Below are 25,674 nucleotides of genomic sequence, written 5' to 3'. Positions count from 1 at the left end.
ACTCTTCTCAGCTTTCCTCTGGCTCCTCATACACTCACACTTCTCCTGTCAAGGGATAATTCTTCGAACACTTTGGCCTAACACTGCTGTTCAGAAACCTTGGCCCATAGTCCCCTTGCCCTCTCTTCTTCCTGACCTTCCCTCACAGGCTGTCTCCTTGTCCATGGCCCACAGCTCTGGTGTCTCAGATGTTTCTTTCACGGTTTTAGGTTAGCTGAATATGTTTGGAATTAGTTTTACTCTATCTAAGCTGCACTGCTTTGCATTTCCTTCGTAGTTGCTAGAGATCATAATATAAATTTCACTAAAAGTATACTGTGAAAGTTACAGTTGTGTCACTTGACATAAAATGTAAGACCCTTGTCATTGTATGGGTCCATTTACCCTACCTGTCCTTTATGCTCAAGCAAATTGTGCCTTTTCTGTATGTGTCTATGTTTATATGCATTCATATACTTTTTTATATGCATTATATTTGTATATGAACTGTTCCAATGTTTTTATATGTATTTTAAGGAAAAATTAAGTAGAAAACAAGATTTTTGTTTTTCTTTTGTTCTTTATTATTTTTGTTCCTCACCACCACTTCCTAAAGACTGAATTTATCCCAGAGAACATTTCCCTTCAGCCTAAAGAATTTCTGTTAACATTTCTTGTAATATATATCTGGTAATAGTGAATTCTCATTTTTGTTTATCTGAAAATATCTTTATTTCATCTGTTTTTTGAAGGATATTTTTGCTGAATATTGAATTCTTGGATGACCGTGTTTCCTCCATAGCACTCTAAATACTTTGTCCCACTGTCTCCTGCTTCAATTATTTCTAGTGAGTAATCAGTGTTGTTCTGCTAGTTGTTCCCTGTGTGTAATATGTCATTTTTCTCTAAGTAGTTTTAAGACTTTTCTCTTTGATTTTTTTTTTTTTTAAGCAATGTGACTTTGGATTTTTTTGTTTTAATTTTATTTATCTGTCTAGGGGTTTTCTATGCTTCATAAATCTGTCTGGGCTGTCAGTATATTTTGCATATTTTTAGTCATTGTTTCTTCAAATAGTTTTCCTTCCCCATTCTTTCTCCACTCCCTCTAGGAGCCCAACTATAAAATATTACAACTCTTGACACCCTGTCATTGGCACTGCAGCCTATCCTTTCCTACAGCTTCTTTCTTTGTGTCTTCAGATTCATTATTTCTCTTGCTCTCTCTTCAAGTTTACCGACTCTATTCTGTCATCTCCAATCTACTGTTAAGTCCATCCAATAAATTTCTTTCAGATATTGTATTTTTTTTAATTCTAGAATATCCATTTGGTTCTTTTTCCTTAAATAAATATTTTTTCTCTTCTGTGGTTTCCCATTGTTCATCTTTAGGAGAATGTTTTCCTTTAAGTCTTTGAGACATTAAAATTGCTTTGAAATTTCATCTCTTTATTCTAATATTTGGTCATCTCAAAATTAGTCTTTATTGCTTGACTTCTTTCTCAAATATAGATCTTGTGCTATGATGTCTTCATATGTCTAGAGGTTTGGATTGTGTCTTCAACATTTTTTTTCAAAGATTTTATCTATTCATAAGAGAGACACAGAGAGAGAGGGAAAGAGAGAGAGAAAGAGAGAGAGAGAGAGAGAGAGAGAGAGGCAGAGACACAGGCAGAGGGAGAAGCAGGCTCCATGCAGGGAGCCTGACATGGGACTCGATCCCCGGTCTCCAGGATCACGCCCTGGGCTGAAGGCCGTGCCAAACCACTGAGCCCCAGGGGCTGCCCCAACATTTCTAATGACACATTGTAGAGACTGGATTGGCTTATGTTCTTCTGAAGAGGACTGTTTTGTATTTGGTTTTGTCCTACTTAGTATTTCACTCAGCTGAAGTCGAACTCTAAGCTCTTTCTTCCCTGCCGTTGGGGAGGTGCTGCAGTCTTTTTTCACTTCTGTCAGCTGGGCTGCTAGAAACCCACCCTGCATATGGGTTGTGTGGGGTCAGGGTGAGAGGATGCCAGAATTAGGGCCCCACTGGGACACTCTCCACCTCTCCTGTTGCTCTTCAGCTGCTGTGGTTATCCTCATCTGTGGCCTCTGGGTCTTCATGACTGCATGTCCATGATTTCCTAAGTGTGGCAGCCACACTAAAACATTTGTTCCAAGGCAAAACCAAAATAAAACAGATACCAAAAATTAAAATGAGAAGAATAAAAATGGTAAACTCTCTGTTTTGAAGGACTTTCAAGACCACCCCCAGTTTTAATAATTCTCTAGGAGGACACCCAGGATGCAGCACATAGTCCTCCTCATGACCATGATTTATTCCAGTGATGAGACACAGGGTACAGACAGCCGAGTGAAAGGCACTGGGGTAAATCTGGAGAGAGCAAGGCTTGAGGCTCCAGAGCTTCTCCCTGCGGACTCCCCCAGGATGCACTACATACCCCAAGCAGCATGTTGTGAGAATACATGTGAAATGGTGCCTAGCAGGGCAGCACAGGAGAGACTCATGGAGGCATTCCTCTGTCTGGCACATACCAAAATGCCAGACTCCCAGAAGGAAGCAGGTGTTCAGTATAAACCACACTGCCTGACTACATTCTGCAGGCACAGCGAGTCTTTCTTATCTGGGAATTGTGGTGACCCTCCTGAAATCCATATTTCCAGACCCCACCCAATGGCCAGCCTTGCTTGTGAGCAGCCCTTTCTCAAGTCTGCATTCATGTTCCTACATGGCCCCCTCCCTTAGCCAGGTGTCTTTCAGGAGAAGTGCTAGGGGTATTGTTGTAGGATGTCACTCAGCCAGCTGAGACCAGTGTGCACACCTGGTGCCAGGTCTGCACTTTAAATTCACCATTCACCATTCACCACAGCATCCAAGTGAGAAATCCCAGCTGCCAGATGTGTTCTATGCCCTGCAACCCCTTTGAATCTCAAATGCCGATCACTGGCAATAGGAGTGTTTCTTGCGGACTGGAGAGCCTGCCAGCAGTTGTAAGGAGCACAGGTGACCTCCATCCTCTGCTCCTCCCTGGTGTTGGTGCTTGTCTTGTGCCCTCAGGAGTCCTTGCATGGTCTGCCCAGACTTTCAGCTGGAAGGGTTTTATGCACGAAGCACAAAGTATCTGGGGTGCCTGATGGACTCTTGTTGGTTGACCTAGTTTGGGTTCAGATCATGATCTCAGAGTTGGGGATCAAACCCCAGGTCAGGCTCCATGCTGAGGATGGAGTCTGCTTGGGATTCTCTGTCTGCCTCTCCCCACCCGCCCATCCCTGGCTGTGTATGCACGTGCCTGCTCTCTCATATAAATGAATCTTTAAAAAAAAAAAAGGACAGAGCATTTTTTTACAGGATTTTTTTTTCCTAGGGAGGTAGAGAGGGTATGTACATGGGGTGGAGAGGGAGGGGCAGAGGGAGAAGGAGAGAGAGAATCTTAAGCTCAACATGGGGCCGTGAGATTATGACCCAACCAAAATCAAGAGTCAGGCACTCAACAGACTGAACCATCCAGGAAAATATTTTTATACAACTTAATCCTGAAGGTGCATCATGTTTGGGAAATGGTCAAGAGGAAATCTGAATCTTCAAACCATTTCAGAATGGCTTTACATAGCCCCACCCCCACCAACACTTTGGTCCCCATCATTTATCTGGGAAATGGCCCAAAAGAGATCATTTCCCTTCTGGGGCAGTAGCACCTAGTAGTCAAACTTCCTCACTCCAAGCTGCTTATATTGGGGGTGGTGGTGGTGAGGGAAGTGGGGTTAGGCTCGGGGTCCACTGTTGTAAACTGCAGCTGATCTGGAATGCCAGCAACAGCAATGAGACCCTCCTGAGACAGAAGGGGCTTTGGAAGGGAAGGGTCACCAGGGGGGGCCTCCCTCTTGAAGCTTTGGGCAGGGGTCACATGTTGCATCTTGATTTCACGAGGCCCAACAGAGCCTGGGCCCCTGAACGTGGGCAGCTCAGATGACCCAGATGGCCCAGCCAGCATCCAGGTTGTTTTAATGGTTAATGTCCCTCTAAGGGGTCTGAATTCTCACACCCGTTGCAGGTCCAAGCTCTGTTGGTGATCCTGTTCCTGCATTCAGCTTGGGCTGATCGTGCCATGGTTGACAGCCTGGCAGACAGCGTCGGGGCGCGCGTTAGAGTCAGGTGCAGGCATTTGGGGTCTGTGAGTCCAGGGTTCCAGATGATGTGACTTCCAGGTCATGCCGTGAGAGCTGTGCCGCAGATGCCTCTTCGGCCCTGCTTCAGGAGAGCCTGAGGGCACAGCGGAGACAGGGAGCGCCTGTCTCTCAGGACAAATCAGGAAGCCCAATCTGTTCAGATACCAAGTTGGTTCGCCTTCCGCAGCTTTCACCTTGCTGTGCAGTGAGCTTGAGTCTGCTGTGTACTTGTTTGAGTGGCTAGTTATCTCTTGTTCCATTAATTTTTTTTAGTAATCACTAGATTGTATCAAACCTGCATTTGTGTTATAGAATTTACCTTAAACTTAGAATCTCACTTTTCAGTTGAGCCTCTTCAGTTACCTTCAGGGGTATTTGATGCCTGTTGTTAATGTGTAGATTATTAGTGAAATAGAAAAGGAATCCTAGTTTGCCTTCAGAGAGACTAGGAATGTGAGCAGCTTGGAGGCTGGGGCACTTCTGGCTTCAGCGTCCTGGGGGCACAGCGGGCTGGAGTTCTTTACCATCATATTGACATGGATCTTGTTTAAATTTCAGGCCTGTAGTAAGGACAGAAATTTCTTAAACTTCTGTGTAGAGTTGTACTTATCCAGGTTTCTGAGTGCCAACTAAGAAAATATATATATATACACAAATATATACATATATATATATATAAAATATATTTTATAAAACATTACTATATATTTTGAATATATTTTAGAATATATTTTAGAATATATTTTTAAAACAACTGAAATACCAAGAACTTAAAGAGTTTTAATAGTTTACTCTGAAAGACTCCAGGATAAGTAATCTCCATTCATGGCTATAACTCACCTACTTAGACTGTTATTTGTGTCCATGTGAATCAATTTGGAAAATATACAATACCATATTTAGATTATAACAAATTTGATAGGTCACTCTCACATCCACAAGATCATTTGCATCCTCCATGTGTGAACTCAGGTATGCTTCCTACCTGTGTGGTTTGGAGTTTTGTCTCCTAATATCACTTACATCCTGGTCACTTTGGGATGTATGGGATTACCATGCAGAAGATGTGAAGTCACTCTCCCTCGGGCTGTCTAGGGGACAGTACAGTCAGGATCCCATGTGGGTGTTGGTGTTAAAATCCACACAGACAAGGAACTAACTTTTCAGTATTGTAAATCCCTGATGATCTCCTGGTAAAAATAATCATGTACCATTAAAAATTAAAATTTGTTATCAGTACATTTTTACTTATAACATTTTAATAAAATTACATAGCATTTTAAAAACTAAAATTTCTAAATCAGCAGATGTACTTTTATAAGTTGTGTTAAAATAAGGTGCTTAAATGTCATCTCTGGAGACTTGCTGTTTAAGCATATACATGTTGCCTGTGAATGGAGTGACCTAAACCACTTCTTTCCTACTTCAAAACTAGTTCCGGAAAGTCGCTGTGATATGTGAATAGTTAAAGCCTTCCCATGTAATTTTATAAATATAGATCATGGGGATGTGGTTCAGGCACATGGAGAAAGGCAATATGTTCATGCCTTTAAGTAAGTCAGTTGTTTATAGCAAATGCAGTAGCTATTAGAAGAAAAGCATGTGAGTAGGAATTTGGTAAATTGTCTTACAGAACTTCTGTGGAATTTTGAAGATTAATTACTTAAATCCCACTAAGTTCTTGGGTACCCATGTAACTTCCAAATATTCATACACAGTATGACAAAACTCCATGAAGTATATCTCCACCTTTAAACTTGGAATCTGAGGCAGCCCCAGGCAACATGGAGTTTGTGAGTATTTCCCAAGCACTCAACACACACCTGTCATTAAGCAGCAGTCTGTTAGAACCAAGAGAAATTGCCACACCTCTCATGAGCGTAAACATTTTTTCCCTTAGTTATCTTCCATCCTAATCCATAGTGTTGGCACACAAAATAGAGGAAAACCAACTGTCACTTTTGATAAATAATATTTGAAAAATATTAGTTGGTGATTGAAAAATTTCCAAGTAATTTTGTCTGATTATAATATAATTAATTCAGATATTTTGTATTCCAGGATCTTTTTTCAATCAGTGCTTATGTTTATGCTCAGAAACCACAGCTGGATATTCATAGTTTTGAAGGCACATTTACCAGGGTAAGTTAAATCTTTTGTTAAATACAAATATATTCGTTGTGTGTTTAAATTAAAAACTGGAAAACTGAAATTTGAAAGAATGCTTAAAGAATAAAACAGAAGATTTGAACTGAAAAGGGAAAGCCTAGAGAATGTTTCAAGTTCTTAAATTTTCCTGCATCTAGTCTCTCTTGGGATATGCTCAGTACAGTGTTTTTGTTTAGCATATTTACTCTGGAGAAAGACCCATCCCCCTGAAAATTGTAGGAGTCAAGATGAAGTAATTTCACTATGTCAGTTTGAGTTTGGATATTAGTTAGCATACTATGATATGTATATTGTTTCCTGATTTATATTAACTGGATGGCTGTGCTCACATGTGCACTTCAATTTGACATTCTTCACATTATCATGGTGTTTTGCTATAGCTTGGAGTCCCTTCTCCCCAATGACTCCTGATTGGATTTGGAGGACTCAGTAACTTCTGATTTTAGCAGCTTATACAGATATTATAAACTCTTCATAATATTTGGGGGTGTTAGGTACAACTGTAGTTTACTTTTAATTGCTACAGTTATTTTAAAAAGGTTTATTTTGTTGTAACCTTCTTCGTTTCACTCTTGTTCACATACCAGGATTGGTGAGCAGTTGTCATCATTTGAGAAAGCATTTACGAAGTGCCAGATAATGAGCAAATTATGGGAATGCAAAAATGAAGATGCCTATTGAGGAGATGGTCATTGCTTTGTTACTTTATTTTTAAGGGTGCTTTAGTAAAAGTATATTCAGGATGTTCATGACAACAGACGAGGAAGATGAGGAACTGTAAATGATTTCTGGAGAAAACTCAAATCTTTTTGTGTTTTTGCAAAAATATTTATGAAAAAAGCATCTTCTAATTAAAGACAACTTAGCATATTCAAGAAAAAGCCTTAACCAAAGGGCTTCCTTAGTAGCATAAGTTAAGAGTTATTAATTTAGCCACTGTTAATATTTTGGAATATTATTTGCTTTCTTCCTTTCTGTTTTACAGATATATATTTTTTGTCATTTGCTAAGAGTTGTGAAGGTCTGCTAGACAATGTGTGGAATCACATTGAAGTCAGTGCGAGTGAGTGAGAATATGGCTGAACACAGCCAGGCTGCAAAGCGCAGTTTACACAGCGCGTGACTGAGCATGTAACTGCATAATTTATGTGTATGACCGAGCATGTGTGACTCTGAGATTGTGTGTGTGATCGAGCGTATGAGACTGCGTGTGTGACTTGAGTGTGTGTGACCAACCATGCATGACTGAGACCAAGTGTGTGAGACTGTGTGTGACTTGAGTGTGTGTGACTGAGAGTGAGTATGTGAACACTATCCATGTGACTTGGGCATGTGTGACTGAGATTGTGAATGTGACCGAGCGTGTGTGACTTGGGTGTGTGTGACTGAGATTGTGTATGTGGCTTGGGTGTGTGGGAGTGAGCGTGTATGACTGAAACTGAGCATGTGAGTACTGTACATATGTGACTTGGGTGTGTGTGACTGAGATTGTGTGTCACTTGGGCGTGTATGACCTGAGTGTCTATAACCCACTGTGTGTGACTGAGCGTGTATGACTGAGACTGAGCATGTGAGCACCGTACATGTGTGACCAGGCATGTGTGTCTTGGATATGTGTGATGGAGATTGTGTGACTGTGTGTGTGTCTGAGCTTGTGTGACTACATATATAAGCATGTGACATTGAGTGTAAGACTGCGTGTGTGATCTGACACGTGACTGTAGACTGAATGAGCGTGTAGGTGTGGGGGAAGGGGATATGGAGAAGGGTAGCTAGGTTCCATCCTAAAGATCTTGTCAGAAGAAGGAAGAAGCTATTTAAGAATTTTTAGCTTAGAAGAGAGATGATGGCACTGGTGTACGTAAGAGTCGCCTAGACCTCTGGTTCACTTAGGATGGAGGCAGCCACCTGAATCGGTTCGTGTCCCCACAACCACCACAAACTGCTCAGGCCAGGTGCGGGAGTAGCCAGTGTGCCTATAGCTCGTGCACACAGCACACATGGGAGAGAGAAAATGTGCAAATTCCAATTTTCCGGAAGTGAGAAAAAGTATCCAAAATAGCACAGTCAGCTCTAGAGTCAGGACGGGGCATGAGGAATTTGTGTCGAGACTGTGGACCCGACTGGGGCTTCTGAATTCCCTGAGCTTGCACTTACCTCTTATGGGTTGCTGCACGTTCTTGATCGGTGCCTGGCCTTTCACCACCTCCAGTAGGTGTTTCTAATGAGATCTTATTTCGGTCCTTTTAAATACATTAATAGTGAGTTCTGGATTATTTAAGGAGAAAATTCTTTCATGTATATCCTTCAAAAAGGAGGAAAGAAAAAAAAAACATGCTAAATAACTGATTTCATAACAGAAAAATGGAATTCATCAGTTTAAATACCAGAGTATTAAGTGAGCATTTAAAGAAATGACATCTGCTTATATTTCTTTTCTAGAGTATGATCTACAAAGGAGAGAATACATACTTTATATCAGCCTAAGTAATTAAGTAAGGATCAGAGCAGATTAATTCAAGTGTCCTGTGGCAATACATGTATTATGTATTTTGTTGCCTGAACAGAGTATAATTATGCACATTGTGAAAAATGTCTGCTTCTGCTTACCTTATAATGTGAGGATAACTTCAGGTGCTTGCTATACAACATTCCGAGTAATATAAATGATTCATATTAGTATTATTGTGTAATTGATTAGCTTATTGTTCAGGACCTAGGAATTCTCCCTGAAGTTTACAGTTTAAAATTGAGCTAGTTTTGAAATATTAGCAGTGTTCTTAGGCCTTTAACATCGTATTCCCATTTAATATTCTTTATAATGCACTTTCTGCTGTCATTTCTGCTGCAAACCATAGTACACTCATCATTGTTCGGGTCTTTTCCAATCAAAATACTCCCTTTCTAAAAAGCAGATGTCTATTGTTTGTTAAATTGGGTCCACTATTGAGAAAACAGCTTCAAGTGGTGACATTTTCCTTTATCCCTCCCAAAGCAAATTTCATCTTTGCAAACTGTGTGGTATTAGGAGAAGGAAACCCAGAGAGAAAGTTACTTAGAGATAATTTATTTCCCATCTTCCCAGTCTTTATTCTGTACTATATGAGATTGGTAAAAAGCTATCTTTTACAATAATTTTCTTGATATTAGAAAAAGTTTAATGTTTAAAGTCCATCACTGTTACTACAGAATTGGAAAGAAACTGCATAGATACTGTGTGTTCTTCACATAATTGTGCTAGAAATAGAACGAATTCACATGATTAAATAGTTGTGCAAAAGTAATGGGAGAACCAACTTAAGTTTCTAAAATGAAATTGTATAGAACCTTTTATTTGCAGCTTAGAAAGCCTTATATGTATGTATTTTTTTAAAGATTTTTTATTTATTATTTTAGAGAATAAGAGAGAGAGCATGATGGAGAGGGGAACAGAGGCAGAGGGAAAGAACTCAAGCAGACTCCCCACTGAGCAGAGCCAGATCTATGTGGGGAGTGTGGGGCTTGATCTCATGACCCTGAGATGATGACCTGAACTGAAATCAAGACTTAGAGGCCTGGGACCCCTGGGTGGCTCAGCAGTTGAGCTTCTGCCTTTGGCTCAGGGCTTAATCCTGGTCTGGGATCAAGTCCCACATCGGACTTCCTGCAAGGAGCCTGCTTCTCCTTCTACCTGTGTCTCTGCCTCTCTGTCTCTCATGAATAAATAAATAAAATCTTAAAAAAAAAAAAAAAGACTTAGACGCTTAATGGACTGAGCCACTGAGGTGCACCCCATGTATATTTTTTTAATGCAAATTTTCTTGGAGTTTGACACAGTGGGAACATAACTGTACTAAAGTTAAATTCAATTCAATTTCTTTCCTCCTTCCCAAACTACTTTGATATCCTGTGCTCTTAAAACGTATCCTGACAGCACATTATCAGTTACTAATAAAATACAGTTCTCCGTGGAGGTGGCAGTACACCTGGGAGACTCCGCACTCAGGATGTCACCATTCCCTCCTAGAGACATACATGTGGTGTGCCAGAGCTTTCCTGTGTTAGCTCCAAGTAAAGGGCTCTGGCCTTTTGTAATTCTGTCTTCTTGAAACACTCCATAACCAGAACTGCAAAGAACACTGTACAGACATGATGTCACATTAAGGCGAAAAGTTTCCAGATTTTAGTTATGTTTGTGTTTGAACATAAACATTAAACTGTAAAGATAAAACTAGGGTTTGTGTTATTACTGTTGTGATAGTGATGTGTGGCTGTGCCTGAGATCTGTGTACAGTAGTTGTAACATACAGCTTATATGTGAGCTTTTATTTAATGAAAAATATCCAGTAGAATAGTTTTAAAGAGAAATGAAATAGAAATGTTTATATAGATAGAGATATGTATTAGTTTTAAAATATCCACAAATACAGTTTTTTCCCCCATGAATATATGTACATTTGAAAAACATAACCCTCGTCCTTAGCAAAAGGTGAAGAGAGGATATTCTGTGATAGCCACTAAATAAACATTGATGGGTTAATTTATAATTTATCTGTGATAATATTTTATACTTTTTCAGGAATTCTGTGGTGTTAAGTTACAGACTGAAAGATATAATTTTAGTTTGCTGTATGAAAAAATTAGAACATATAGTAGTTTAATGCAAATTTTAAGTTCTTTTATATTAAAGTTAAATAGCTTAAAAATGAATTGATTAAAGGCATTCTTTACACTTATGATTTCATTCTTAAAAATATTCTTGTATTTTTTGAAATATTTCCATTTTGTTATGGTAAAATACACATAACATAAAATTTACCATCCTAGACATCTTTAAGTGTATAGTGCAGTGGCAGTAAATATGTTCAAAAATTTGTGCAGGAATCACCACCCACCTCCATACTGTTTTCATCTCATAAAACTGAAACTGTCCCCATTAAACACACACTCCCCATTTCTGCTCCCTGCACCCCTTGGCATGCACCATTCTCCTTTCTGTCTCTAAGATTTTTTTTGGCTAAGTACCTCCTATAACTAGAATCCTACGGTTGTTGTCTTACTGTCACTGGCTTGTTTTCCTCAGCACCGTGTCCCCAAGGACCATCTGTGTTGTAGCAGGTACCACAAGTCCCTTCTTTCTAAGACTCAGTAAAGCTCTGTTAGATGGATAGACCACATTTGCCCATCCATTCATCCATCCATGGACATTGGGTTACTTCCACGTTGTAGCTGTTGTGAAGAATTCTGCTGTGAACATGGATGTACAAGTATCTCCTCGAGACCCTCCTTTCCATCTTGAGGGTCCCCACCCAGAAGTGGAATTTCTGGATCCGATGGTAATTCCATTTTCAATGTTTTGAGGACCTGCCATACCGTTTTCCACAGTGGCTGCACGTTTTACGTTCCTACCGACAGTAGGTAGAAACGGGTCCCTTTTCTCCACAGCCTGTTTTCCGTTTTCCTGACCATTGCCATCATCCTGAGTGTGCAGGGGACCTCATTGTGGTTTTGATGAGCGGTTCCCCAGTGATTAGTGATACTGAGCATTCTTTGATATCTTTTTTTTTTTTTTTTTTGGTCATTTGTGTGTCTTTGGAGACACGTCGATTCAAGTCTTTTCCCCATTTTGGTGCTGGTGGTGAGTTTCAGGAGTTCTCTTTCTGTTCTGGGTGTTAATCCCTTGTCAGATATATGATTTGCAGTTATTGTCTCCTCTTCTGTGGTTGTCTTTTTACTCTGGATAATGTCTTTTTGACATTACACGATTTTACAATTTCATGAAGTTCAGTTGGTCTGTTCTTTCTCTTGTTGCTTCTGCCTTTGGTTTCACATCCAAGACGTCATTGCCAAGTCCAGTGTCATGAAGCGTTTGTCCTATGTTTTCTTCTATGAGTTTTGTTGTAAGTCTTATATTTAGGTCTTTGATTCATTTTGAGTTATTTTTACATGTGGTATTAGGAAAGGGTAACTATTGTTTTACGTGTGGATATCCAGTTTTCCCGGCATAATTTGTTGAAAAACTCTTTTCCCCTGGTGTACGGTCTTGGAACCCCCTCAAAAACTATTTATAGGGATGCTTGGGTGGCTCAGTGGTTGAGGGCATCTGCCTTTGGCTCAGGGTGTGTTCCTGGAGTTCTGGGATTGAGTCCCTCATTGGGCCCCCTGCATGAAGCCTGCTTCTCCCTCTGCCTATGTCTGTGCCTCTTTCTTTCTGTGTCTCTCATGAATAAATAAATAAAATATTTAAAAAATAACCTATTTGTATATGCAAGTATTTGTTTCTGGGCTTTTTATTTTATCCCATTGGTCTGTATGTTTGTCCTTATGCCAGCATCACACCATTCTGCGTACTATAGCTTTGTACTAAGTTTTTTTTTTTTTAAGATTTTATTTATTTATTCATGAGAGACAGAGAGAGAAAGAGGCAGAGACACAGCCAGAGAGAGAAGCAGGTTCCATGCAGGGAGCCTGACATGGGACTTGATCCCAGGTCTTCAGCATCACGCTAAACCACTGAGCTACCGGGGCTGCCCTGTACTAAGTTTTTAAATGAAGAAATAGGATTCCTCCAGTTTTGTTCTTTTTTTTTTTCCTCCCCTCCAAGATTGTTTCGGATTGTTTGGAGTCCCTTGGGATTCCATATGAATTTTAGGAGGGTTTTTCTATTTCTACAGAAAATTTCATTGGGCTTTTGATAAAGGATTACTTTGAATCTGTAGATCACTTTCGGGTAGTCTTGAAATTTTAACAGTATTAAGTCTTCCAATCCATGAACATGGAATGTGTTTCCATTTATGTCTTCTTTACTTTCTTTTAGCAGTTTTGTAGTTTTTATTGTACAAGTCTTTAAAGTTAATTCCTAAATATTTTATTATTTTTGAAGCTAGATGGAATTGTTCTTATAATTTCCTTTTCAGATTGTTCACTGATAGTGTATAGAAATGCAACTGATTTTTTAAAGGTTTATTTATTTACTTTGGGGGGTTGCAGAGAGAGAGGGAGAGAGTTTTAAGCAGACTCCACACTGAGCTTGAGCCTGACTTGGAGCTTGATTCCACAACACTGAGATCATGACCTAAGCCAAAACCAAGAGTTGAGCACTTAACTAACTGACTATGCCACCAGGTGTTCCTGAAATGCAACTGGTTTTTGTGTGTTGACTGTTTTGTCCTGCTACTTTGCTGAATTCATTTGTTAGGTCAGATAGTTTTCTTGTGGAATCTTTAGTGTTTTCTACAAAATCATATCTGCAAACCAGTAATTTTACTTATTCCTTCCCAATAACATAGCTTTTTTTTTTCCTTTTCTTTTTCCTTTCATAATTACTCTAGCTAGAACTTCCAGTACTGTGTTTTAAGTCTAATAGATGTAGTGAAAGTGGACATCCTGACAAAAAAGGCTTCAGTCTTTCACCATCTGGTATGATGTTCATTATGGGCTTTTCATGTATGGCTTTTATTGTGGTGATGTAGTTCCCTTCTCTTCCTAGTTTGTTGAATGCTTTTTTTTTTTTTTCTTTCTTAATTACAAAGGGGTACTGAGTTTGTTTTTTCTGTTTCAGTTGAGATGATCCTGTGAATATTTTTGTTCATTCTGTTAACGTAATGCATTACATTGATTGGCTTACATGTTGAACCAACCTTGCATTCTGCTTGGTCATATGTATAATCTTTTTCATAGTTTGCTAAATTCTGTTTGCTAGTATTACAAGATTTTTTGCATCAGTGATCATAAAGGATTTTGATCTATAATTTATTTTTCTTTTCATGTCTGTGTCTGGCTTTAGTATCAGAGTTGTGCTGGGTTTATAGAATTTAAATTTTTTAATTAAAAAAATTAATTTAATGTTTTTGAATAGTTTAAGAAGAATTGATGTTAGTCTTTCTTTAAATTTTTGTAGACTTCATCCAGTGAAGTCATTGGATCCAGGGCTCTTCTCTGTCAGATTGGTTATTATTCAGTCTCTTAACTCAATATAGTTTTATTCAAATTTTCTGTTCTTCACGATTAGTCTTAGTAGGTTTTATGTTTCTAGAAATTCATCCATTTCATTCCATTTCTTGATGCACAGGTGCTCATGTATTCTCTTATAATCTTATTTCTGTAGCATTGTGGTAATTTTCCCACCTTGGTTTCTGATTTTAGTAATTTGAATATTTTTTTTTCATAGTCCACCTTGCTAAAGATTTGCCAATTTTGTTGGTGTTTTCAGAGGGCCAACTTTTGCATTCATTCACTTTTACAATTCTTTTATGTTCTTTATTTCATTTGTCTTTGCTCTAAACTTTATTTTTTCCTTCTTTCAATTAGCTTTGGGTTAGTTTATTCCTCTTTTTGTAGTTCCATAGTTGAAAAGTTAGGTAATCGAGTTGAGATCTTTCCTCTTTTTTAACATAAGCATTTGTTTCTATAAATTTCACCCTTAGCACTGCTTATGTTGCACCTCATAAGTTTTCATAAATTGTGCTTTCATTATCATTTGTTCTAAGCATACCTTGATTTCCTTTGTGATTTCTTCATAATCCATTGCTTATTTAAAAGTGTTGTTTAATTTCCAATTTTGTGGATTTTCTGTTACTAATTTCTAACTTTATCTCATTGTGGTTGGAGTAGATACTTTGTATGATGATCTGTTGGGATCTGTCCTAGAAAATGTTTCATGTACCCTTGAGAAGAATGTGTATGTTGTTTTTGGGTGGAGTGTTCTGTATATTAGATCTAGTTGGTTTATTTTGCTAAGTTTTCTCTTCTATCTGGTTGCTGTAGCTATAATTGTGAGTGGAGTATTAAGGTCTCTAAGTATTACTTATTGAGCTATTCCTTAGATTTTGTCAGTTTTTGTTTCAAATATTTTTATAGATTTTCATTAGATTCACAGTTGTTTATAATAATATCTTCCTGCCTTATTGAACACTTAATTTATAATGTCTCTTATAACCTTCTTTGGCTTAACATTTAATTTGCCTGATACTATAGCCAGACCCGCTTACTTTTGCTTACTATTTTCATGGAATATCTCATCCCATACTTTCACTTGCAACCTCTTTGTGTCTTTGGATATAAAGTGAGTCTCAGCATATAGACAGTATATAGTTGCATCATGTTTTTATCCATTATGCCAATTTCTGTCTTGACTGTTGACTGTTGAGTTTAATCCATTGTTATTTGAAGTAATTACCGAAAAGGAGGGACTTACTTCTGTCATTGTTCAATTTTTCCGTGTGCCTTATGGGTTTTTTTGTTGTTCCTCGTTTCTTACATTACTGTCTTCTATTGTGTTTAGTTGGTTTTTGTAGTGAAATGTTAAAACTTCTTACTTCCTTTTGTGTATATTTTATAGTTATCTTTGTGGTTACCATGTGGATCACGCTTAACATTCTAAAGATGTAACACTAATTTGAATTTATACCAACTTAAGTTCAATAACATACAAATGCTCTGCTCCTTTATAGCTCTGTCCCCACCCCTTTTGTTTGCTGATGTCACACAATTACATCTTTATACGTTCTGTGCTTAAAAATGTAAACGAATAATTCTTTTAAATACACCAACCTCTTCAGTAATGTAGAAAACAAGGCTTGGAGTTACAAACCAAAGTTACAACAACACTAGCTTTTATGTATTGGTGTTTTAAATCATGTAGAGAACAAAAAGTACAGTTACAAACCATTGTTACGATAATATTTGATTTTATAATTGCCTGTATGCTTATTGTTATGGAGATCTTTATTTCCCTATGTAATTTCAAGTTGCTGTATCCTCTTCTTTCACCTGCAAGATGCCCATGAACAGTTCTCACAGGAAGGGTCTAGTGGTCACATACTCTCTTAGCTTTTGTTTGTCTGAGAATGTCTTGATTTTACTCTGATTTTTGAAGGACAGTTTTGCTAGATTTAGGATTCTTGTCTGACATGGGGTTTCTTTTGTTTGTTTTTGAGCACTTTGAATATATCAGCACACTGCCTTATGGCCTCCAGTATTTCTAGTGAAAAACCTGCACATAGTCTTATTGGGGATTCCTTGTTTGTGATGATTTGCTTCCTCCTTAGTGCTTTCAAGATTCTTTTGTCTTTTTTTCTTTTTACGATTTATTCATTTATATTAGAAACAGAGCATGTGGTGGGGAGGAGCGGAGGGAGAAGGAGAAACTCTCAAGCAGACTCTGCACCAAGTGTGGAGTCTGACTCAGGGCTTAGTCTCATGACTCAGATCATGACCCAAGCCAAAACCAAGAGTCAGATGCTTAATTGACTGAGCTATCTGGGTGCCCCTGCCTTTGTCTTTTAAAACTTGTATTATAATGTATCTCTATATGGGTCTCTTTGAGCTCATCTTACCTGGATTTGGCTCAGCTTCTTCAGTGTTTACATGCACGTCTTTCATCAGATTTGGGGTATTTTCATTACTCCTTCACATATTCTCTCTGCCCTTTTCACTCTGTCCTCCCCATTCTGGGACTCCCACAGTGCATTTCTTGATTTGTACCATGGTGTCCTGCACTCCCTCAGACCCTTTTAATTTTCCTCCATCTGTTTTCATTCTGTTTCCCAGACTTGGTCATTTTCATTGTTCTGTTTTTCAGGTTTGCTGATTCTTCTGTGTGGTCAGATATGCCTTGAATCTCTTTAGGGAAACTTTCATTTCAGTCATCATATGTTTCAGCTTTGAACAACTGGTTTCTGTTTAGCTTTTCTGTCTCTGTATTCATATTTATGTTTTGTTCATATATTGCTTTCTTGGCTTTCTCCACATCTTCATTTCATTCAGTATCCTTAATACTTCTCATTTAGAGTCTTTGTGTAGTGTATCTGACATTAGGTCTTCTTCAAGGGTAGTTTCTGTTGATTTATAATTTTCCTTTAAATGGGCCACAGTTTTTTGAATGTTTTTAATGCTCCCCCCCTTTTTTTTTGAACACTGGTGGTGTGTTTTTTTTTTTTTTTAATATAATATGGTAACTCTAGAAGTCAATTCTCCGCCTTCCTCAGGGTTTCAGTTATTATATTTATTTGCTTATTTTTTATTATTGTAGACTGTCTCCATGCTGGGTACATTTAATATCTTTTCAGGTCTTTTCTAAGCTTTTTGGGGGTATGCATGGTAATTTTTTCCATATATGTAGTTGTTTTAGAATGTTCTAGTGGGGATCCCTGGGTGGCGCAGCGGTTTAGCGCCTGCCTTTGGCCCAGGGCGCGATCCTGGAGACCCGGGATCGAATCCTACGTTGGGCTCCCGGTGCATGGAGCCTGCTTCTCCCTCTGCCTATGTCTCTGCGCCTCTCTCTCTCTCTCTCTCTCTCTCTATATATATATATATATATATATATATATATATATATATATATATATCTGTGTGTGACTATCATAAATAAGTAAAAATTAAAAAAAAATGTTCTAGTGTTTAATGTCTACCAAAAGGGGCATCGGGGGTCACGTGTCCTCTCAGTGCCCTTGCAGTCACGTGAGCTGGAGCCAGAGGGGTGACAGCAGTGGCAGCAGCCTCTGTATTTGCACCTGTGTGGTCAGAGCAGAGACTCTGCTCTTGGAAGGACAGGGTCCTTTCTGCCAACCTGGCATCAGCAGGCAGCTCCTGAAACACGTGCACAGCTGCCTGCTGCAGGGCTGGGTAGCTGCCCCTGTGCTCCAAGCTAGAATCGACCAGAATTGACTCCTTCTCCTGGACAGTTGAAAGCCTTCAGCAGACTCCACTGTCCCAAAATAGTCCCGTCAGCCATGTTCTGCCCCTGCATTGGTTGCTGGGGTTGGGGAAGAGTCCTGGCGCTCCCTGCACTGCCTTTGTCCCAAAATCCTCTGTCTAAATTCCCTTGTTTTCCACCTTTATTCTGCAATGCTATTTCACTTCTCACTAATGGAGTCCATCTTGTTTTTATCCCTGTAGATGTCTGTAGTAAAAAAAAAAAAAAAAAAAAACAAAAACTTGCTAACTTGCCATTTTTCCTCTTTTTTTTTTCTCTGAATAGGAAGACTGTGACCCTCCCATTCATGAGAGTCTCAGCATAGAAAATACACTGTGGGCAAGCACCATTGTTGCATCAGGTATGAGACAAGTTCCCTTGTTAGCATCAACTCACACATAGACGTACTGCTTTGTGTAATGGAGGGACTCTGTGATGTCCCCACACAGGAGACCTTATTGATCATACACTATAGTTCGTGGGTGTGGGGCAGGCCCTGAGGGTTTGCATCCTAGGCAAGCTCTGGCTATGGCCTCTGTGCTGCCTACCACACTACACTCCAAGGGGCAAGGCCAGCACAGCCATGGTAGTACAACCTTCATGGAGCGCAGAGCAGGGGCATTTTGCTGGTTTTGACACTTTTCTTGGCAAACTTGTCTGTGTTCCTTACTGAGAGGTGGTGTAGCAGAACTGGGGAAGCCAGTGGTGGTATTTGAGGGATCTTTCCACTCATCACTCACCCAGTAGAATTTGTAAGACGTCTCTTGGTGGGTTGTGTGTCTGGGAGAAAAGTATTAGATGAGGCCATGGGCCTTGGGAGTTATTTCATGTTGGGCCTTAGGGGCCCAGGGTAAAGCTTCTTAATTTTCTTCTGAGTGAAATTGGAGGATGTTGGAGTATTTTGGTGGCTGAACAGGGAGATCAGCTAAATTTACATCTTGGAAAGTCAATTTCTTTGGGAGTTATTGAAATCTAAATGATTATCAGCTTTTCAGAAAGTAGCTGACTTGCTGATGGTAACCAGGAGTCACTTCTAGCAGCAGGGAGCATGAAGGTTGTTGGTGGGGGAGGAAGGCCAGGGAGCATTCAGGATAGGGCTGTTTGTCTCTCAGTTTGTGGCCCAACACTGGCAGCCCTCCTGCCTTGGAGCTCAGTTGCCCTTCCAGGGCTTTTGTAAGAATCTGTCTGCAGATCAGACACTGCTGATGCAGCGTTGAGCAGAGTCCTTATGGGTCCCGTCCTAGGGAGCTCACAGGCAGGGATGACTGTAATAAGGAGAGGCAGGTACTTTAAGCTATAGGTGCCCCATAAAGAAGCCCATATCCTTACCTGGTCATAGTTAGAGGAAGGCCTCCCTGTAAGCTCCATTGAGGAATAAGCAGTGCAACAGGTAAGGGATGAAAAGGTCAAGGCTGTTCTGTGAGGGCCTGGGGCAAAAGAAGAGGATGGTGCCAGGGCCTGGTGCCTGGCACACGGAGATGGGAAGGCTAGACACTCTCGGGGCAGTTCTGTGTGCGTGTGCACCGTTGGGGCCTGTGTGTACAGGAGCGTGTAACCCAGACTCCTGTAGGAGAGTAATGTTCACCTTTTAGGGAATAGGGTATGACAGGGGACTTGGTTTTATACTGATGTTTTATATGTTTAATAAAAAGCTCGATGGCGGGGATCCCTGGGTGGCTTAGCCGTTTGACGCCTGCCTTTGGCCCGGGGCGTGATCCTGGAGACCCGGGATCGAGTCCTACATCGGGCTCCCTGCATGGAGCCTGCTTCTTCCTCTGCCTATGATGCTGCCTCTTTCTCTCTCTCTCTGTGTGTCTCTAATGAATAAATAAATTTAAAAACCATTAAAAAAATAAAAAGGTCGATGGCAAATAGGACAATTTTAATGGAAACTGTGAGGTATCTCATGATTTTGTACTGATGGATTTTTTTAAATTTCTCAAACTAAAGAGAAAGAGAAGTAAGGACAGCACACCAAGGAGAGACCTCAGGGGGAGCAGGCCATATCTCTGGCTGTGTAGACATCAGGAAGGGAAGACTTGCAGTGTCCATAGGGTCACCATGGAGGGGGCACTGCGGCCAGGAAGAGTCTCAGAATCTTGTGCTCATGCTTCCTTCACATCTCTGTTCTGTGCCGACCATGCTGACGGCCGAGGATGGCCCGAGGCTCACCATAGCTCAGTATGGTGCTCACATTGTTGCAGCCTCACTGTACGGGCCAAGGCCTGTGCTTAGAGACGCCCATGTTGTTGCACAGTCACACAGCCAGGCTGTCGCGGGATCAGGATTTGAAGCCAGGTAGCCGTCCTTGACAGCTGTCACCCTTTAGCCTTTAGTGTTGAGTAGTTTCTAGGAAAATATTTACCACATACCACACACAAGCTGATGTTGGTCCCAGATCTTACGTTTCCCATGTCTAGAGTTGTATTCTGTTTGGTTTCCATCATAGTGAAGATGCTCTTTTTACAAAATACGTTTTATTTGATCTTTTGTTCCCTGTGTATTAGAATATTGCTACTGATCCTCAGTGCTATGGATCTGTGGCCTTTCTCCTCAGAGACAGAGGAGAGGCCTTCTGTGAGGCCCTGTGATAATTCCGGTACACACTTTCCCTCTCCTGTCCTGCACTCTCTGGATGACCTTGGCATGTGGTAGCTCCTCGTTGCATATGAGGGCAGAGCAGACACAAAAGTAATGTCAGATATGCCTGCCCACATTGATGACTGTTTCTGATCCCATGATGTGTAGAATTCAGTTCCTCCAGGCATTTTATCTTCCAAGTAACTATTTATACTGCTTAAAAAACCAATTGTTCAAAAAGATTCAAGACACCTCTAATTTTAATTTGTGTTTGGACATTTTATTTTATTTATTTTATTTTAATTTTATTTAATTTTATTTAATTTAATTTAATTTTATTTTATTTTATTTTTTTGTGTTTGGACATTTTAAAATGTAAACTCTTTTCATTAATTTCGCATATTTTAACACATACTTACCTTTAAAAGCCTTAATAATCTGAGCAAATACTAGACTCTATATATTATCAAACTTGCTGTATCCTGAGGAATGTTTGAAAAACATTGGGTTTCCAGGAGTAATATAAGAGCTCATATCTTCTTTATACTTGATTACAAGTTGAGAAAGAAGGACCAGAATTTTTTAAAGTCTTATTTTTTAAACATTACATGTCAACTGGATTCAGGTTGCCTCTTAGGTGAAGTGAACATGGGCCTTCCTCCCTTGTCATAGGGTTCGGAGTACATGGGAATATGGTGGCTCTAGTTAACACCACAGGGGATCCAAGGACCAGGGGTCACCAAAGAGGGACAGCTACTTGTGGTGCCATCCGTCTGATGGTTCAGTGAACATCGTTTCTCCAGAGCAGAGTCAGTGTCCCAGGGAACTGCCATGTTGCAAGTGATAGGTGGATAAGAGAGCGTTCTGATCTTAAACTGCCAAGAGCCTAGAAACAGAGTGTGCCTCTAGACAGGACTGCCAGGCGTGTGTGTAGATGGGGGTCCAGGGGTGACCTCTCTAGAGCGGAGCTGCTGGGCGTGCGTGCAGATGAGGGTCCAGAGGTCACCCCTCTAGAGAGGGACTGCTGGGCGTGTGTGCAGACGTGGGTCCAGGGCTGATACTGTTTGTGATGAACACAGAAAATGGGAGTAAATACTTGGAAACTTTTATAGCAGATGATGAAATAATATAATGGGAAAAAATTGGACATGTATGTTCTTTTTGGTTTTTGTGTTGTTTCATTTCTGTTGGTAATTTTTGGCATGATATTTTATAATACTTGTCCTTATGACATATGAGAAATTTTAAAATGAAACCTGTCCGTTCAGTGTACATGGTTTTGAGGCTCCTGTGGCAGAGAGGTCAGTAGATTAGGATTGGGATAGTAGGAGGAGCTGTCCCAGTAGAATCCCCTTGAGGGACCCGACCCAGAGAGCTTTGGAATAGGTGCACTAAACAGAGTGGTGACCAAGCATGGCAGTGGCAGTGGAAATCGCAGAGAACACACCAGCACGTGGTACATAAATCACAACAAGGCTGGGAGTTGTTGCTTCTTGAACCTTGGGTCTCCGGGTCTGGCAGTGTCTGCAGCTGGGAAATGGGTGGAGCAGCTCCACCACCCCTTCCTGCTGGTCTATTGCTTTCCTCTGGCACGTGGTGTTGGTGGAGCCCAGACCTGGTGCAGGTCACAATGTCGCTCTTTGTCCCTGGCCTCAGCATCTCTGGGTAAGTTTCCTGAGGTGAATCCGTAGTCTTTGTTAGGGTGGCGGCTGGTACCTGGCTCCCACCAGCCTTTGCTGAGTTACATCTGTTCCAGGCACATGGAAACTCTCTTGTGGCTGGGCAGCCCATGCTGGGGTTTCTGCACTGTCCCCAGCAGGTTCCTAATTGACAGGAAATACTTTGACCGGCTAATAGCTTCTAGGTCTGTCTGTCTCTCTTTCTCTGACATGTTACCTTCATCTTTTCAGATGAACGTGCTGTGTTGTGTGCCCTCTCACGTCTCATTTTCAAAATGAAGAGGAAACACCTCCCCCCTTTTCTTTTTGCCATATATACAGGGTTTGCTCAACCTTTTAGCCTCTACTAGTCCGTAAATAAGGGACCCTTTTTGAAAAGAATGGAGACTACTCCAAATACTCCATACTGACTTCAGTAATTTTGGTCTTTAAAAAGCATTGACAGACTCAGAAAAAAAAAATTTGTTATTCTCAGTATACTGAGTATTCCTTTTTAGTGAGAATGAAATGAGATAATACATATGAGAGCCATTACCAGACTTTGGTAGGTTATACAAATAAAACTACAGGAGGGATTCTGTTAAATACTTGTTACCTACGATATATATAACATGCAAATACTGATTATATATCAAATCGATGTATATCTGAATGCATTATATTTTGTCATTTCTCAGATCTCATTTTATTTTTTTCTTTTTTTTTCTTTTTTTTTTTAAATTTTTTATTGGTGTTCAATTTACTAACATACAGAATAACCCCCAGTGCCCGTCACCCATTCACTACCACCCCTAGTTCGTTTCCCAGAGTTAGCAGTCTTTACGTTCTGTCTCCCTTTCTGATATTTCCCACACATTTCTTCTCCCTTCCCTTATATTCCCTTTCACTATTATTTATATTCCCCAAATGAATGAGAACATACAATGTTTGTCCTTCTCCGACTGACTTACTTCACTCAGCATAATACCCTCCAGTTCCATCCACGTTGAAGCAAATGGTGGGTATTTGTCATTTCTAATAGCTGAGTAATATTCCATTGTATACATAAACCACATCTTCTTTATCCATTCATCTTTCGTTGGACACCGAGGCTCCTTCCACAGTTTGGCTATCGTGGCCATTGCTGCTATAAACATAGGGGTGCAGGTGTCCCGGTGTTTCACTGCATCTGTCTCTTTGGGGTAAATCCCCAACAGTGCAATTGCTGGGTCGTAGGGCAGGTCTATTTTTAACTGTTTGAGGAACCTCCACACAGTTTTCCGAAGTGGCTGCACCAGTTGACATTCCCACCAACAGTGTAAGAGGGTTCCCTTTTCTCCGCATCCTCTCCAACATTTGTTGTTTCCTGCCTTGTTCATTTTCCCCATTCTCACTGGTGTGAGGTGGGATCTCATTGTGGTTTTGATTTGTATTTCCCTGATGGCAAGTGATGCAGAGCATTTTCTCATGTGCGTGTTGGCCATGTCTATGTCTTCCTCTGTGAGATTTCTCTTCATGTCTCTTGCCCATTTCATGATTGGATTGTTTGTTTCTTTGGTGTTGAGTTTAATAAGTTCTTTATAGATCTTGGATACTAGCCCTTTATCTGATACGTCATTTGCAAATATCTTCTCCCATTCTGTAGGATGTCTTTGAGTTTTGTTGACTGTATCCTTTGCTGTGCAAAAGCTTCTTATCTTGATGAAGTCACAATAGTTCATTTTTGCTTTTGTTTCTTTTGCCTTCGTGGATGTATCTTGCAAGAAGTTACTGTGGCCGAGTTCAAAAAGGGTGTTGCCTGTGTTCTTCTCTAGGATTTTGATGGAATCTTGTCTCACATTTAGATCTTTCATCCATTTTGAGTTTATCTTTGTGTATGGTGAAAGAGAGTGGTCTAGTTTCATTCTTCTGCATGTGGATGTCCAATTTTCCCAGCACCATTTATTGAAGAGACTGTCTTTCTTCCAATGGATAGTCTTTCCTCCTTTATCGAATATTAGTTGACCATAAAGTTCAGGGTCCGCTTCTGGGTTCTCTATTCTGTTCCACTGATCTATGTGTCTGTTTTTGTGCCAGTACCACACTGTCTTGATGACCACAGCTTTGGAGTACTCATTTTAGGTACTTGTAACTGTAACATCCACTTAGAGTCAACATTGCTAATAATGTGTCTGGATCTCAGGACAGTGTTTTCTAGCGTGTTCTGCTAATAGTAAAAATAATTGTGCAGTTTGTCTTGTTCTGTGTTTGTGCTTTTTTAACATTAGTGAGCTTATTTAACATTAGACACTTTTATATTTTGTTTATACCGATCCGGTAAGATTTAACTTATTACTTCACTGACAAAAGAATTGTTGATATGTTTGTTTAGAAAGTCCTTTATAGTTGGATCCTTATGGAATCTGTGTTTTTCTGAATACTAAGTACAAACCAATCATCGGCAAGTTCGCTTGGACGGTGTGATAGGAAGGGAGCATCTGTGTAGTTAGGCTGGCTTCTGTGCTAGAGAGGCTGCTCTGTTTTCCTCACAGCTCTGCCAGCAGCACACAATTTACTAAGGAGGGAAGAAAGGAAATGGATTATTGTGAAAGAAAGTGTAACCACCGCAGATATGACCACTGAGCAGCCTTCTAGCATCTCCCATCTTCCTGAATATTCCATGGAGGAAACCATTCGTTATCTAATGCATATAATATGCAGCTACCAGTTCATATAATCCAGGAGATCGCTAGAATTATATTTATTCCATGGGTCCTAACTTACAGTGCACTGGATTTCACACATTACATTAATATGATATCAAAGAGTTTTTGTATAATTATTCTAGTGATTTCTGCAGTGGTTTTGGTCTCAGTGAGTATTTATGGCTATGACTGTCTTTCTCCCCTTAATCATTTCTCATCTTCAGAATTTAAGAAAACTAGGAACATAAGTAATACATAGCTGAGCTTAGAAACAGACTTGCATAATTTTTAATTTGACATTACTGAGGTGAGTGCCTCTGAGCCTTGTCACCCAGTTGTTGTTCTAGGGGTATTTGAGTATCCTTTTACCTTAAGTTTGATAGAATAGACATGTACACTTAGAAAATCAGACTTTCAGGAGACATGAATAAAAAAGACTAATAACATCTGCGTTCAACACCAAGCATTTATGTAATTGTTTTACATAATTATGTAATTATGTCTTATTGTTTTAATCGTATCTGTGCTGAAGTGTCAGCAGAGGCTCTCATACCTGGTAGTACCTGCATCTCTTGTGCAGGGAAACCGGTACAGCTGGTGTAGTTTGGGCTTGAAGGTCTGACCACTTGAGGATGCAGCATCTCCTCATTTACCTGCATTGTCCACACACATGGACCAATGAGCAATGTCAACCTTTCTCTTGACAGTGAAAACGGTTTCAGTACCTTTTCTCATAATTCTGTGTAGGTCAATTTGTATA

General features: G+C 40.0%; 1 protein-coding gene across 9 annotated transcripts in view; it reads left to right on the top strand.

Annotated features, from left to right (window-relative positions):
• The window catches only part of ATP9B (ATPase phospholipid transporting 9B), a 236,962-nt gene that overhangs the window by 103,167 nt on the left and 108,121 nt on the right, over positions 1 to 25,674 (top strand). For 7 of the 9 annotated variants that reach the window (XM_077873965.1, XM_077873800.1, XM_077874101.1 and 4 more), the window contains 2 exons: positions 6,211 to 6,291; positions 18,278 to 18,353. In XM_077873965.1, the coding sequence (XP_077730091.1) occupies positions 6,211 to 6,291; positions 18,278 to 18,353 (157 nt within the window). The remainder of the gene's footprint in view (positions 1 to 6,210; positions 6,292 to 18,277; positions 18,354 to 25,674) is intronic. The other 2 variants (XM_077873876.1, XM_077874054.1) reach the window with 2 other exon arrangements.

Source organism: Canis aureus, chromosome 1, assembly GCF_053574225.1.
Source record: "Canis aureus isolate CA01 chromosome 1, VMU_Caureus_v.1.0, whole genome shotgun sequence".
NCBI lineage: Eukaryota > Metazoa > Chordata > Mammalia > Carnivora > Canidae > Canis > Canis aureus.
The sequence above is the reverse complement of the archived record's forward strand: the minus strand, read 5'-3'. Positions and strand labels throughout refer to the sequence as shown.